Source organism: Saccostrea cucullata, unplaced genomic scaffold (assembly GCF_032062105.1).
Source record: "Saccostrea cucullata isolate Sc308-1 unplaced genomic scaffold, CSIRO_AGI_Scuc_v1 ctg13178, whole genome shotgun sequence".
Taxonomy (NCBI): Eukaryota; Metazoa; Mollusca; class Bivalvia; order Ostreida; family Ostreidae; genus Saccostrea; species Saccostrea cuccullata.
Window position 1 is genome coordinate 1 of NW_026921020.1, and position 15,123 is coordinate 15,123.

General features: G+C 33.6%; 2 protein-coding genes and 1 long non-coding RNA gene across 3 annotated transcripts; 1 reads left to right on the forward strand and 2 right to left on the reverse strand.

The window, feature by feature from the left end:
* The first annotated feature begins 385 nt into the window (after positions 1-385).
* Positions 386-5,154, forward strand: LOC134258984 (uncharacterized). The gene is made up of 4 exons (XM_062741577.1): positions 386-642; positions 3,464-3,539; positions 3,914-4,078; positions 4,919-5,154. Exons 1-4 carry the CDS (start codon positions 394-396, stop codon positions 5,152-5,154), a joined length of 726 nt encoding a protein of 241 aa, XP_062597561.1. The 5' UTR covers positions 386-393.
* A 1,423-nt stretch (positions 5,155-6,577) lies between these two features.
* On the reverse strand, positions 6,578-9,391 carry LOC134258985 (uncharacterized). The gene is made up of 3 exons (XR_009990254.1): positions 9,230-9,391; positions 8,751-8,913; positions 6,578-7,502 (listed from the first exon to the last, which is right to left on the reverse strand). It is a non-coding gene; the product is annotated as an uncharacterized LOC134258985 (long non-coding RNA).
* Positions 9,392-10,138: 747 nt separating this feature from the next.
* Positions 10,139-14,456, reverse strand: LOC134258986 (uncharacterized). The gene is made up of 2 exons (XM_062741578.1): positions 13,799-14,456; positions 10,139-11,571 (listed from the first exon to the last, which is right to left on the reverse strand). The coding sequence occupies exons 1-2, from the start codon at positions 14,427-14,429 to the stop codon at positions 11,279-11,281; spliced, it is 924 nt and encodes a 307-aa protein (XP_062597562.1). The 5' UTR covers positions 14,430-14,456; the 3' UTR covers positions 10,139-11,278.
* Positions 14,457-15,123: the final 667 nt, after the last annotated feature.

Here is a 15,123-nt window from a genome sequence, read left to right on the forward strand (position 1 = left end):
CTAATCATTTTCCGTTTTTTTTTTCATTATGCGCATGTTTATCCAAAAACTAAACTTTTTATTCATATCTTAAATAATTGATTAGATAATGTCGAAGTTTTAACTTGCAAAACAATTAACAATAAGGATGAATATTTGTTGAAAGAGGATGTGCTTGGGAAAACCTTTTCTTTTTTATCGATATAACCTCTATCAATACAAAGTGTACCCGACTGCAGAGGAACTGATTATAATAATTGATGTTTCTAATTAATCATACCCATTTTCTTCATGAACATCTAAATTTGATCAGGAACATTCTCGACCGAACATCATTTTACCTTAACCTGTAATGAAAACAAGATCATGATTTTTTCCATTTATATAATATTTGCTTCGTATTTTACCCTAAAGATGACCTTTTGTGGTGAATTTTCTATCACTGCTTATAATAAACGTTTAGGGAGGGATATACGATCCATACGGAAGTTGAGGGGTCTGAGACAATGTGTCAGAGATTGTGTAGACAGGGGACAATGTAAGGCTGTAAATTATCACAGAGACAGTCTGCAGTGCCAGCTTCTGGGGGACTCCACCACAGATTTATCAGATCTCATGGACGATGACAGCTTTATGTTCATAGACATTGCATCTCAGAGAACGGTATGGTATTAGTCATGTGAGAAATCATAGAATCTAGAATAAGTTAGTGGAAATACAATGCATAAAATTTTTGTTATGTTTCTAAATCACATTTCTCTATGGAACAAATGACAGTATTTATTTGGTATCATGTCATCATACATAAAACAAATACACATACACATGATCTTATAAAAAATGGAAGTTGGTTATCAAGATTTTATAAATAATTTAACATGACTAGATAGATACCAGGATAACCCATTAAAGCACGAGATGGGGTCCTATCTTAAATAACTTTTAAGAATAAATAACAATACATTGTAATGAATATTCCATCATTAAAGCTCTATAATGCTTTTGGCACAATAATTTTAGCATACACATCTAAATTACGTTTAAGTATGACAACACTGACATTATCAATAAAATATATTTTATAAACTAGTACTGAAACATATCACTTTCATGTTCTAAAATGCCTTTTTGTAAGATAAAACTCTTTACTTGTTTCTTAAAAGTACTCTTTCCTTTTGTACACTTAATAGAGGCTGGTAAAAAATTCCAGTCCTTTATGCCATTTTAATAAAAAGTGTCTGTTTGACATGTTTTCACATAGGGTATAAAAAAATCTTCATTAGTGGATGCTCTGGTGTTGCGTGAAGACACATCTGATCTTAGAGTAAAATTTTCTGATAAGTAATATGGCGCATAGCCATGGTGTATATTATAAACATGGTTTAATCTGAGTTGTCTTACCCGATCTTCTACATTCAACAAATTCAATGTACTAAGAACTTTATAGTTTATGGTATGCAAAGAGGATAGATTAAGTATAAATCTCACCATTTTGTTTTGCCATATATGTAATTTCTTTTTAAGGATCTTTGATAAACCTGCATACCATGCACAACTGGCATAATCTAAGTGACATTGTACAAGAGCAGAACATAATAGCATTTTACTTCTTATATCTTAAAAACGAGCTTGTCTGATAGTAACTAGTAATCATTTTAAGTTGACTCATATTGCACTAGAAATTAATACATACTATACGTATTCTTATTTTTCAATTTATACTTTACGTTTAAATTTCTTTTATTAGATGATTTGGTTAAAACTGTAGCACAGTTAATATTGCTTTTGAACACAAGTAAGTATTTAATTATAAAATTTACCCTAATGTTATGAATGATAGCAAACTTAAGTGGGTACAGTTCAAGATTTTTTTAAGCAAAAATTTAAAGATCAAAGTTTAATATTTACATTTCCAATAAATTTCCCCTATGTTTCTTTACAAAATAAAATGCAGTATATTTTCTCATGAACTACATTAGGTATGCATCACCAATAAGCATGAATATCTCCATTGTTACGTCATAATGCCGCTCGACGTCAAAAAAAATATAGTGCACACTGTTTTGTTTTAAAAATGACAGTTGAACGGCGTAAATCTATGGCAAGTCATCAGAAAAATAATGTAAATATAAGAAATGAATTTAATTTTTTAAAGATTCTTGAGGTATATGAACTACAACGCTTCACGCCGGCATATTTATCATGAAGCGCTAACGCGCTTCATGAAATATGCCGGCGTGAAGCGTCGTAGTTCATAACCTCATGAATCTTCAAAAATTAAATTCATTTCTTAAATGTTTTCCCTTAGTTAAGTAATAAAGAAAGTTTATTCGAGATGGTTCACTTAAATATCGACATTAAAAAAATCTCTATCAGAAATCTTTTTCCAGACTGAATTTAATGGCTAACATCGTAGCGTTGAGGGTGGTTTATTCTACATGGCATTTGTTTCCACTCTTGATATTTTTGAGATTCATGTTTAAAGCTAGTTTAGTTTCTGTTTGTATTTTATTGTGTTTTTGTCAAAGGAATTACTCTTAGACCTCTTAGACCTTCAAAAACCTACGGTCGGAGGGGATGCTCACTTTTCCATGACACCTAATCCCACCTCTGATATTTTAAAGGTCCGTATTAGCTCTGTTCTTGATTTGTATTGTTTGTATGTCCTTTATAGCTTAAATTCTGTTGGTTATATCCTCATAATTATTTCAACCATAACTTCCTTCAAGGTATTTCAAAAAAGGATGATGAAAAAATAAAACACTGTTTTTTGTTTCATACAATTCTTTTTAAATTCAATGTAATGTCATTTCATGAACAAAAAGATCATAATATGTTGTACACAGATCTTATTTGCAAGACTTTACTGCTATATCAAAATTATCTCTTTTCTAAGAATAAGACCTGCACACGGAGTATATATATCTCAATTGATTCGATACGCAAGAGCATGCTCTAAGTATGAACAATATCTAAAACGAGGTAAATTATTGACAAGCAAGTTGATGAAACAAGAATATCAACAGTCTCGTTTAAAGTCATTATTTCGTAAGTTCTATGGTCGATACAATGACCTTGTCAGCAAATACAATTTATCATTGAGTCAAATGCAGACTGACGTTTTTCATACCAAATGTTAGTCCATTATTTATACACCGAATTGATGACGGATTTTTTTTTATCTTGACAAGGAGCACACGGCGGGTGTTACCGGTCGGCAAGGGATGCTCACTTCTCCATGGCACCTGATTCCACCTCTAATGTTTTGGAGGTCCGTGTGTGCTCTGCTCCTATTTTGTATTGTTTTATGGACTTTGAGATTGAATATTGTTCGGTTTTTCCTTCTTATGATAAAAGTGTTTATTGATAATCATATTTAGCAATGACATGTTATCAGCTGTAAATAAAAATAAATAAAGCGTAGGGATACAAGTGTTGTAATTTATTGATAATCAATTGAAGTTTCGGTATCTTTTTTGGTCAGGTCTTTTCCTCGTGCAATGTGTCTTGTACAAGAGGAGTCTGTGTGAAGCTGTCTTCAGAAATTGATTACTGCTCAGGTGAATTTTTTCTACACAATACCTGTTGAAAAAAAAATGGATTTTCTTGTCCTTGAGAACTTCATGTGCTTATTACGCTTGCTTATAATTAATATGACATACTTCATGCATACTTTGTTTTTTCCTGAATCATTTTTTATTAATTAAAATTTTCATACTAACTTAATATCGATTTTAATAATTGATAAGTTCAATGTTTCATAGAAGGCACTCAATTTTGGACCCGATTTATTTTTAAAGCAAGAATCTATTAATTTTAAAATATTTGAAATTTATATTGCATGTAAAATTCTATATTCAATTTTCAGGCTATATTTATGCAAGTACCATGGAATAATTTAATATCTAATATAAAATTCAATCCTTACATTTAGTGCCTCGCTGTCCCTTGACTTTTCGTTACTCAAGTCAACTGAATTTTTGCTACATAAGTGTGGACAGCGGAAAGAAGTTTGCAGACGCACAGGCCTATTGTGAGACTCTGGGATGTCGATTGGCCATTCCTCGAACTATGGACCATATAATGTTTTTAAATTCAGGTATGTTTACCAAAAAATGAGATTCCTCGGTGATTTAACGACCATGAATTCATAATTAGTCCCATGTTTTGTATAGGTTTAATCATTAGAAAGTTACACTGAAGTTCGTCATTTGTTTCATATTGCATCCGATATTACTTTAAAAAAAGAAAACAAAATTAATTGTTTCATGGATGAGGCCCTTTGTATTACCCAAGAAATGCATTGATTAATTATCAATTATTCTGAGTTTACTTAGAAGATGCTTGGCAAATTATTATTCATTTAATCACAATTCTGGCCGGGCTTTCGATTTATCGAATCTTTATTTTTTTGCTCGAAGCACGTTTTCAAAACTATCTATAAACAGACCATGTATGATGTCATTTAAGTTTTAACAAGAAGGAAACAAAGAAGAGGGTCATAATATTTCAGAATTTATAATTTAATATTGACAAAGGCTTTAAATATATCTGGCTGTATACTGAGGACGAGCACTAGCTGTGATCAATGTTTTCATATAATTTTGTTTATATATTGATAATGTCTTGGCGTCAATCGAGACAAATAATGACGTTCATTTTAAATCCTATTTTTACCCAACTTAAAAAGACCTTATATTTGTGAAAAGACAAAACTTAATTAATTATCCTGTCGTTTTACATAAAGCACATATTCATGATATTATTGCATTAAAAACAAAATTATTTGAAAATAGACCAAAATTTAATTGAAATATATATACTAATATATTTACAATTACATGTAAGAAAATCAAAGGATTAGTTTATTGACGTTTCTTTCGTATGATAATTATAATTGTTATAAACTGAATATTTTCGTACTTTTACTGCCTTGCAGAGTTTTCCAATGGTTACATGAACAACAATAAATACAGAATAGGAGGTCAGTGGAACACTGAAGCTGGAGAATGGAGGTGGATTAATGGAAACGCCGTGTTTGATTCTGTCAATCTTAATTTAACAGACTTCCAAATCTCTTCTAATGATGGCGATTTGATGTGGGACTGTGACTCAGATCTACGCCAGATAAACACAGGAAATGGAGAGAAATTCTTGTGTGAGAAAGTTCTATAATATTCTATAGTACGGAAGCCCAATAGTGCAAACGAAATTATTAAATAAAGAAAAACGAAATTAATATTTAAAGAAAAATGAAATTATTAAATAAAGAAAAACGAAATTATTAAAAGTGTAAAAACTGACACTAAAATACGGAATTTATAGATGTACATGGTAGGACTGAACCCATGAACCATCCCATAAAGTGCACGTGTTATAAAGCATCACCTAGTAACTCTTTACACCTTATATTATTTCGACATTACAAACGTGTGAGGGAAATGGAAAATTAAAAAGAAAAATAAATATCAAATTTACAAACGTACAAAAAAAATATATGTACACAGTGAAAAATTTGCATTTCTTTAAAAGATTCATAAATTGTTCAGTTTTGTTAAACTATCCCATCAACATCATTGTTGGAGCCTATAAGCCTAGACGTAACGAGGATGACTGTTTCTGTTTTGCATAAAAATAATGACATTCCAATAGAGCTCATGAACCGCAAGAAGTTCATAGTCTTATGTATCGAATTAGTGAATCCCCCCCCCCCCAACTTAACACAGCGTCCTATCTGTATTATACCCATAAATCTTACATTGTTGAAACTATAAATTAGAAAAATGATTTGATTACTTAATTTGTAGGATTTGCTATGTGCAAGTGTGTGCAAGTGTGTGCATTGTTTCTTCACAAATATCAGCTACTTATAAATACACAGATTGAGAGTTTGTCATTTAGAATATATGAGAACAAGTACTATATATATAGTAGTCAGTACCACTGAAATAAATAGTCCAGATTGAGAGTTTGACATTTATAATATGTGAGAACAAGTACTATAGTAGCCTGCGTTCATCACTTCTCAGTATGCTTTGATAAAGACCAAGAGATAATGATCAGAAGTGTTTTGCTTTATTTCATTTTGAAGGGGATTACATAGAGATGATATTTTATGACTATTTAGATGCTCAACCACTGACCTTATTAGTAAAAATTGAGGTCAAAGGTCAATTAAGTGCAAAATTTTATGGAATTTTTTGATACTTTTTAATCTTCAAGCTAAATATTAAGTATTATGTATGTTGAAATAGGAAATTTGGGATATACCCACAAAAGAGCATTATACTGTAGTACACAAAACACATAAACTTTTTTTTCAATTCTGCATATAACTACTTAAAAGGGGTTGCTAAGCAACGCAGAATTCTTTAATTTTCGGGCAGAAATTTTCATATTTTACTCAATCTAGATACATTTATGTATCCAAGCACATATTACAGTTAGATGTGAGGTCATAAAATTACAAGGGACATACAGTAGATAAATTGTGTTAAAGTTTGACCTCATTAGATCTATTTTTAGGAGGTCAAAGGTCAAATAAGTGCAACAATTTCATCAACTTTTTTCAACACTTTTCAATATTTTTGACATAATTTTACACAATGGATGCTGAAATGGAAAATTCTGAATATACTCTCAAAAAGGGATCAGAACTGCAATATCCATGCATCATTTTAGTTCAAATATCTGTTTAATGACCTTTTAGTGGTTGCTAAGCAACAACATTTTAAAGGTTTTGGCTATATACATGTTTGTTATTTCACATTCTGGACACATTCTAGACACTTTTTGTATATTTCATGATATTGTTTGTAAGATATATATGGGCCATAAAGATGAAAGAACATTTTTGTATTAAAAAAATTGACCTTGACACTCTTGTTCTTCAGGGGGTCAAGGTCATATCAGTACAGAATTCTGCTTTAAACTGTAAGTAAATATCAATTTTGAAATGCTTCATACATGGATAAATCATCTAATAGTTGACGTAATAAAAATGGCGAACGACAAAATTTGCAAGCAAAGAATTCTGGTCTGCTTCTTACAAACCCCTAGCAAAACATGTATACAATCTTTTTGTTAAACAAGAAATCCATTCTCTTGATGCCATTAAAAATAATCTTTATTTTCATGGATTTAATCTAACAAGAAAAAAAAAAACTAAATGATTTCATTACAAGATTTTTCTGGTATAACTGAGCTTAAGGGGTACAATAAAGACTTGACATGTTATCTTGGAGGGAAATAATAATAATAAATAGCATTGGCAATATTTAGCCCAAAACTGCTTAGTCAATAAGTTGAAAATTTGATGCTTTTATCCAAATATACAAATCCAGATATATTGCAAGATGAATTCCAAATCAGACTGAAATCTTCAACAAAATGTTGAAGAGCACTTTTACTTTGTGTCCACCATTCTCTTATCAACTGTTACTTCTCTGTAAGACTGGAGGAAATTCTTTGACTTGTCCAAGACATTATAATTTGCTTTCAAGTTCAAGTGATCAGCTTCTATCCTGTAAAAGATTTAAATATTTTGAAACAGATACATGCCATTGTGTATATGAATTTACATTTATAAATAAAATTAAGAATGCTAAAATTACTACATTTATTTGATTTTCCTTTTAAAATTAAGATTGCATCTATTGTGTGATTCAAGTAGTTAAATGATATTGTTAAGTCAATGTATCAGGACTGATAATTCAACAACCTTGTAGTAAACCATTATGGTAAAATTACTGAACTAAAACAAATAGCATATATGGCAATCTGCTAAAGCCAGACCTCTGTTTACGCTATCGCAATATGTAAAAAAAATCTGGCAGTGGATGGAAGATCTAATTTTAATTAGATTGCTACGAAAACCATGAAGGGACACAGCAATTTTTCAAAAAAGTAGAAAATGAAATCTCAAATTAGACAATCCAATTCCACGGATACTAAATCATTCCCTCGATTTATAATTCGAGATCTCGAATTACACAATCTGATCTTACAGATTACTACTTCGCCCCCTTGATTCATAATTTGAGATCTCGAATTACATACTGCTAATTTGTTTTCACAGATTAATAATTCGAGATCTCGATTTGTTACAACGTCAGTCCTATGATTTTGGCAATCTGTGCTCTTGAATTTTATTACATATATATATGTACAGATACATCCAACTATTTTAATCAATTAGTGCGTTCACTTCTTTTTATTTTGTTTCAGCAACCGGTCATTTCCAACCTCTTTCATAACTAATTCAACGTATATTTATTTTAGAAATATTATGATTACACAGGACCCATATTCACTTTACTATATCGGACTTTCAATTATCTTAATATACACGTAACCAAAAACCTCTAAGATTTTTTGTTGTACAAATATCAGTACTAGCATATGGATTTGAAAATGTTCATTTATTTTTCTCATTTTGGTAATATGGTAATATGTAATAAAAGGTTGGATGTAAAATACTACAATATTCTATTCTTTAAACATGTATTACCATATCCGATATGTACAGATAAATAATTTTAATGAAATCATGGGAAGGGTTTACATTCCGAGGGAACATGTCAATGAATTATACAATCTGAGATAATGGATTGTGTAATTTGAGGGAAGATAATCTGTGAGAATATGAATTGGCAATTTGTTATAACAGATTGTCAATCCGAGAGAATGGATTGTGTAAATCGAGAACTCGGTTTACTTTTATAAATTTTTAAAAATTCTATGTCCCTTCATGGCTTTCATAGATTGCATACCTGCATGGCTGCCAGGGTTGTAAAAAGAAGGGAGACAACAGACTGCAATGTTACTTCAGGGCAAAATTCCTGGGGCAAGGCTGTTCGTGAGCATGGGAGTGTTGATAAACCATCCAGTGAGTTTGACCACCCATATATATGATGTACGATAATTGGAAAGTGTCTGAAAAAATGAGAAAATGGAAATTCTAACCACAAACTTTATGCAGATTGGAAATACAACAGCAGTCTATAAAAACAGCTTGTTTCATATCTCGGCATTCATTCAAATAGATATTACGTGTTTAAATAATGTGTTTGTATGAATAATCAAGCATCATAAGTATTATGTGTTTCAAACACTTATTTTTCAAAATATAAATCAAATGTTTATAAACTCGTATGAATGATTTATCATGAGAATGACACAAATGAAATTTGACTTTATTTTTTGAAATTTTAGAAATACAGAAATTTTCAACAACAAAACAAAAATTTACCTGTTCATTGGTGTCCTTACATATTAATTGGCATTCGTAGATCATGGTGGGCTTAGCAAGTGGGTATTCACAGATGAAAGTATTGTTGCATATGTTGCCAGCACCCTAAAAATTCAAAGTGAAAGTGGTATATGTACACACTGGTACACACATACTGAAAACAACTATCTATTTATATACAACATGACACCCTGATAAGGTTCAGATTTATTAAGTTGAACCAATAAATATATACATTTTAACACTACATACACAGCATATTTACATTACAAAACAGCAAAATAACAAATTAAAAATATACAAAAATGTACAAATTTTTTTGGCATCTTGGGGGCTGCTCTCTCTTAATCTTAACAGCATATTAAATAACCTGGGGGGAGCCCAGCAGGTTATTGATTGTTACCCCAGAACCTGGGGGGAGCCCAGCAGGTTCCGGGCTTGATACCTGGGGGGAGCCCAGCAGGCAATCATAGATACTCAATAAAATAATGGGTATACTCTATTCAACCTGGGGGGAGCCCAGCAGGTTGATGATAATTTCAAGTATATAGTACCTGGGGAGAGCCCAGCAGGTTACGTTATGTAAGTTTCATTTAGTACTCCATTAAAAACCTGGGGGGAGCCCAGCAGGTTGATAATGATTTAATGTATAAAGTACCTGGGGGGAGCCCGGCAGGTAAGTTATGTAAGTTTCATTTGATGTATACAGCCTGGTAAGAGCACAGCAGGCCTTAGGAGTGTTGAATACACAAATTTAAATTTCTTACTAATTACGAGTCGATAATTAAGTAGCGTTATTTGAAATTGGGGGATGAAAAAATTCCAAATATGGGAATTTTAATGTCAAAATAAAGGAGCAGCCCCTTTAAAATAAGTTGGCAATACATATAAGATTACAGTTAATGAACATTAGGCATGTAAATATATATGAACATACTGTATCATCATCATGAAGATATTAACTTGGCACATAAACAATAGGAGATGAAGGGGTGGTGGGTGGGATAACAAAACGATCAAGATACAGATTCTGGCTACTTCAATTACAAAACATTGACTAAGTTAGCGTCCCTTTCTAGGATTTTGATTGGTTAAGACGATCACGTGGTTTAGTTTATAAACAGCTCAAGCACATGCTAACAGATTACGTAAATAGGTACAGCTCTGTTCACACAGTACATAACAAAGACAGTTGTGTATAAACAAAAATTAAATAAATTTACATTTTATACACAACATGACACCCTGATAAGGTTCAGATTTATTAAGTTGAACCAATAAATATATACATTTTAACACTACATACACAGCATATTTACATTACAAAACAGCAAAATAACAAATTAAAAATATACAAAAATGTACAAATTTTTTTGGCATCTTGGGGGCTGCTCTCTCTTAATCTTAACAGCATATTAAATAACCTGGGGGGAGCCCAGCAGGTTATTGATTGTTACCCCAGAACCTGGGGGGAGCCCAGCAGGTTCCGGGCTTGATACCTGGGGGGAGCCCAGCAGGCAATCATAGATACTCAATAAAATAATGGGTATACTCTATTCAACCTGGGGGGAGCCCAGCAGGTTGATGATAATTTCAAGTATATAGTACCTGGGGAGAGCCCAGCAGGTTACGTTATGTAAGTTTCATTTAGTACTCCATTAAAAACCTGGGGGGAGCCCAGCAGGTTGATAATGATTTAATGTATAAAGTACCTGGGGGGAGCCCGGCAGGTAAGTTATGTAAGTTTCATTTGATGTATACAGCCTGGTAAGAGCACAGCAGGCCTTAGGAGTGTTGAATACACAAATTTAAATTTCTTACTAATTACGAGTCGATAATTAAGTAGCGTTATTTGAAATTGGGGGATGAAAAAATTCCAAATATGGGAATTTTAATGTCCAAATTGAACGATTTAACCTTGGTTAATGAGTGAGAGCCCCCAAAGAAAATAAATGCCAATTTTAAACAGATAAAAACTATAACTAAGTGATACAATGACATAGGTATAAGAACACAAATGAACTGGTAAAAACATTGTACACACTAACATTATTTACCATTACACATTTTTTCCTGTGCTTCTTTAAGCACTTTTTCATCAGTTCTTATGTATCGAACATAACAATTTGAAGACCAACGCCCTAGAGTCTGTATGAGATGGTCCTGAATACCAGCTTCAGCAGCAGAAGTGGCCGCACCAGTTGAATATGCTCTCGCAGTCTGTGGACTAATAGCTGCATTCCATAGAGTCTCTATATCTTTTACATTGTGATCTCCTGGTAAGGAAGACAGGCTGTAGCTTGTTTGTCTGCTTCTGGTGCTAGCTTCCGAAATTTGTCCATCTGGAAACGAGAAATGGCATCGGCTACAGTATTAAGTTTCCCTGGAATATGCCTAGCATGTACAGTGAAATTGTAATTTGCTGCAGTGAAAGTTAGTTTTCTCATTAATCTCATGATTGACTTTATTTTTGAACGTCCTTTGTTTATAATTTCAACTGTAGCTAAATTATCGCAGTGGAAAAGAATTCTTTTCCTTGACCATTGCTGACCCCATAAGACACATGCCATTACAATAGGATAGAGTTCATAATAGGCCATAGAGGGTTTTTCTCCATTGCTAAACATGTCTGTTGGGAAGATATCCTGGAACCATTTCCCTAAGTAATAACCCCCAAATGCAGTATCGGTCGCATCTGTATACAAGTGCATATCTGCTGCTATAGTAATATTGTCTTCAAGGAAGAAAGCTACACCATTCCATGAAGATAAAAATTTGTACCACATTCTAATGTCTAATCTACACTCAGAAGTAATCGTCACATGATGATGAAGTTCTGAAACTGTTGTGGACAATGATATTAAATATGACACAAATGAACGGCCTGGACGTACAACACGACACGCAAAATTTAGGTGACCCAATAGACTGAGTAGTTGTCGTTTAGTGCAAGTCTTCTTGTCCAAAAATGAATCTAACGTCTCAAGTATTCTCTGTAGTTTGTCAGGTGGAAGTCTTGCTTCCATCTTACTACTGTCCAGCACTATACCTAAATATTCTAAGCACTGTGAAGGGCCCACACTTTTGTGAACAGCTAGAGGTATGCCCAACTTTTGAAACATGGTTGTTAACGTTTCCATGGTAATGTCTGCTGGAAAGTCTGGGGGGTCTACTGTCAGGAAGTCATCAAGGAGATGTAAGATATTGGTAATGCCATAGTTATTTTGTGCAATCCAACACAGAGTTGTAGAAAGTGTGTCAAAAATCTTTGGACTACTTCTTGAACCAAACACCAGTCTTGTAAAGTAGTAATATTGATTATCCCATTTTATCCCATGAAATGGCCAAAGGGTAGGGTGTATTGGTATAAGTTTAAATGCATCTGAAATGTCTACTTTACACATCCAACTGTTTTTTCCGAGTTTTTTAATTAAGTCTATGGCGTTATCAATAGTCACATATGACAAGGAAAATTCTGTTTTGTCAATTAGAGAGTTAAGACTAGCATGTTGATTTTCATTATGTGGAGCCGATAAATCAACGATAAGTCTTTTCTTTTTCGAATATTTCCCTTCAGCAACTCCTATCGGGTTCACTCTATATAAGTCAAAAGGCATAGACAAGTATGGACCCGAAATAAAACCCTTGTCTAGCTCTGTTTGGATTAGTTGGGAAGTAATGTCAGGTTGTTTTCTTGAAGATAACAAATTTTTACATTCATAGGTTTCTGTGGGTAATGATTTAAATCCTGTGTCAAACCCATATTTCAAGCCATTCACTAAATATTCCACAGTATGTTTATCTGGATGGTTAAGAAGGAGTTTCTCTAAAAGTTCTATGTTAACTGGCGTTGAAACTGTTGTACTAATCACTGGTTCCCCCGATTCGGTGACCCTTTCCCCCGGGGGGTTACATCGTTTTTTGAACTGCAAATAGATTGTGGATGCCCAGTTTGTTTGCAAGTTTTACACGCATGCAAGTTGTTGCATCTTTTGCGATTGCACCCCATGTCATTGTAATTATTACAAATTTCTAAACCATCTTTGTAATGCCTAGTTCTTCCATAGCTATCATTAACGTTCGTGTTAGAATATGGACGGTAAGGCTGTGAGAGGTGGTAAGGCTTGACCCCCGTCTCGACGTTTTTGTGGCAGAAAGGAGCAGTGTGACTAACACTGTTGCAAAGTGTGCAAGTGACAGGCTTTTCATTTGCAAAGATATTACAGAATAATGTATTGTTTCGTACCGACCAGTCAATAGGGATGTTTTGGTATTTAAGGTAAGCCGCCGCCCTAGCGCTGAACTGTCTGTGGTACTCATAAAATGCTGTACCACCATACCGTGTGGCCATGTCAATTATATCCCGCTCGTATAAATCTAATTCTTTTCTCCGTCTCGGGAAAGCCTCACACATAGTGCTTTTATAAATGCCAAAAGCCTGAATGAATTCAGTGATAGTTAAGGTCTTATTCAACCTGGGGTCTTTCTTATCCTTGTCAGATTTGTCTTTGTCAATTTCTGGCCCGGTGTAGTAGGGAATCAGAATGGTAGCAAGGTTGACATCCTTACCTTCAACAATTTGTTTCCTTAGATTTGGTGAAATTGTTTCTACATAGGGTAACGATTCCGCAGAATATCCGTATGTAGTCTTGACTCCCACTGTTTTGGTAGAATTTTGGTCGGCCCACGCTGTTGACAGAGTGTAGTTTTCCGTCTCTGTAGGCTCCCGAGGAGTTCCGCTTACCACGTCAACTCGTGCCATAGTGTTTTGAACCCCAGTCTGGCGTAATTGTTCAGCGCTTCCAGCGGCAGCGGGTATCGTTGGTTGTGGTCTCGACATGTTATTAACCCTTTCTGTTAGAGAAATCATGCTGCTCTGGAGACTCTGGACTGTTGTTGTTAAATCTCTTACCACGCCCAATAGTTCAGTTCTCACGTCTTGGCTTGGTGAGGGTCCATTATGTGAGGGTCCGCTAGGTGAAGGTGTCACGTGACTTCTTATCGAGTCTGTCAAATGTCCCGATTCTTCATTTGTCGCTTGTTTGTATAGGGACACTAAAACACTGCGCCTGGTATTTTGTGGCGGTGTTATACCTTTCAAGTTCAATTCCTGCCGAAGTTTATTTACCGTCCAATTCTCTGGTAAGGATTCATCATAATCCTGCCGATTAGGCCGATTGCGATTTCTGATCGGAGGCATTTCACAAATTTATCACAGTCTAAATCACAAAATAGATCACAAAATGTCCAAAAGTATAATCCAGCGACATATAAAAGTCACATGTCAAACTTTGAAAACGAAAGTACAAGTAAATAATAGGTTAAAGTTCAAGTAATAACAAAACGATCAAGATACAGATTCTGGCTACTTCAATTACAAAACATTGACTAAGTTAGCGTCCCTTTCTAGGATTTTGATTGGTTAAGACGATCACGTGGTTTAGTTTATAAACAGCTCAAGCACATGCTAACAGATTACGTAAATAGGTACAGCTCTGTTCACACAGTACATAACAAAGACAGTTGTGTATAAACAAAAATTAAATAAATTTACATTTTAATATAATGGCAACTTTGATTTTACTTTGAACTTATGAGTGTTTGTCAAAAGCATCAAAGTTCAAAAGCAACACAAAATTGGCTGAACAATACGAAATACGCACACTGAAATATGAAGATCTAGTGCATGTACATGTCTACATTTAGTTTTCTTTTGAACGTGAACTAATTGCGTTTTAAACTTAAACTATTCAGTCAATATACACGTATTCTCACCTGCTAATACCAAAGGATGTCCGTATTATTTGATTCATTGATGTGATGATCTTCGTCGTGAAATAATCATGAAAACTGACGTTCAGATTTCACCATCATGTTGTTTGTTTACTGCCACC

Coding starts and splice junctions, on each gene's coding strand:
- LOC134258984 (XM_062741577.1), top strand. CDS start 394: ATGACCTTTTGTGGTGAATTTTCTATCACTGCTTATAATAAACGTTTA. Junction 3,540..3,913: donor AGAAATTGATTACTGCTCAG/GTGAATTTTTTC, acceptor CCTTACATTTAG/TGCCTCGCTGTCCCTTGACT. Junction 4,079..4,918: donor TATAATGTTTTTAAATTCAG/GTATGTTTACCA, acceptor ACTGCCTTGCAG/AGTTTTCCAATGGTTACATG.
- LOC134258986 (XM_062741578.1), bottom strand. CDS start 14,429: ATGCCTCCGATCAGAAATCGCAATCGGCCTAATCGGCAGGATTATGAT. Junction 11,572..13,798: donor AAGGAAACAAATTGTTGAAG/GTAAGGATGTCA, acceptor TCTCGTTTCCAG/ATGGACAAATTTCGGAAGCT.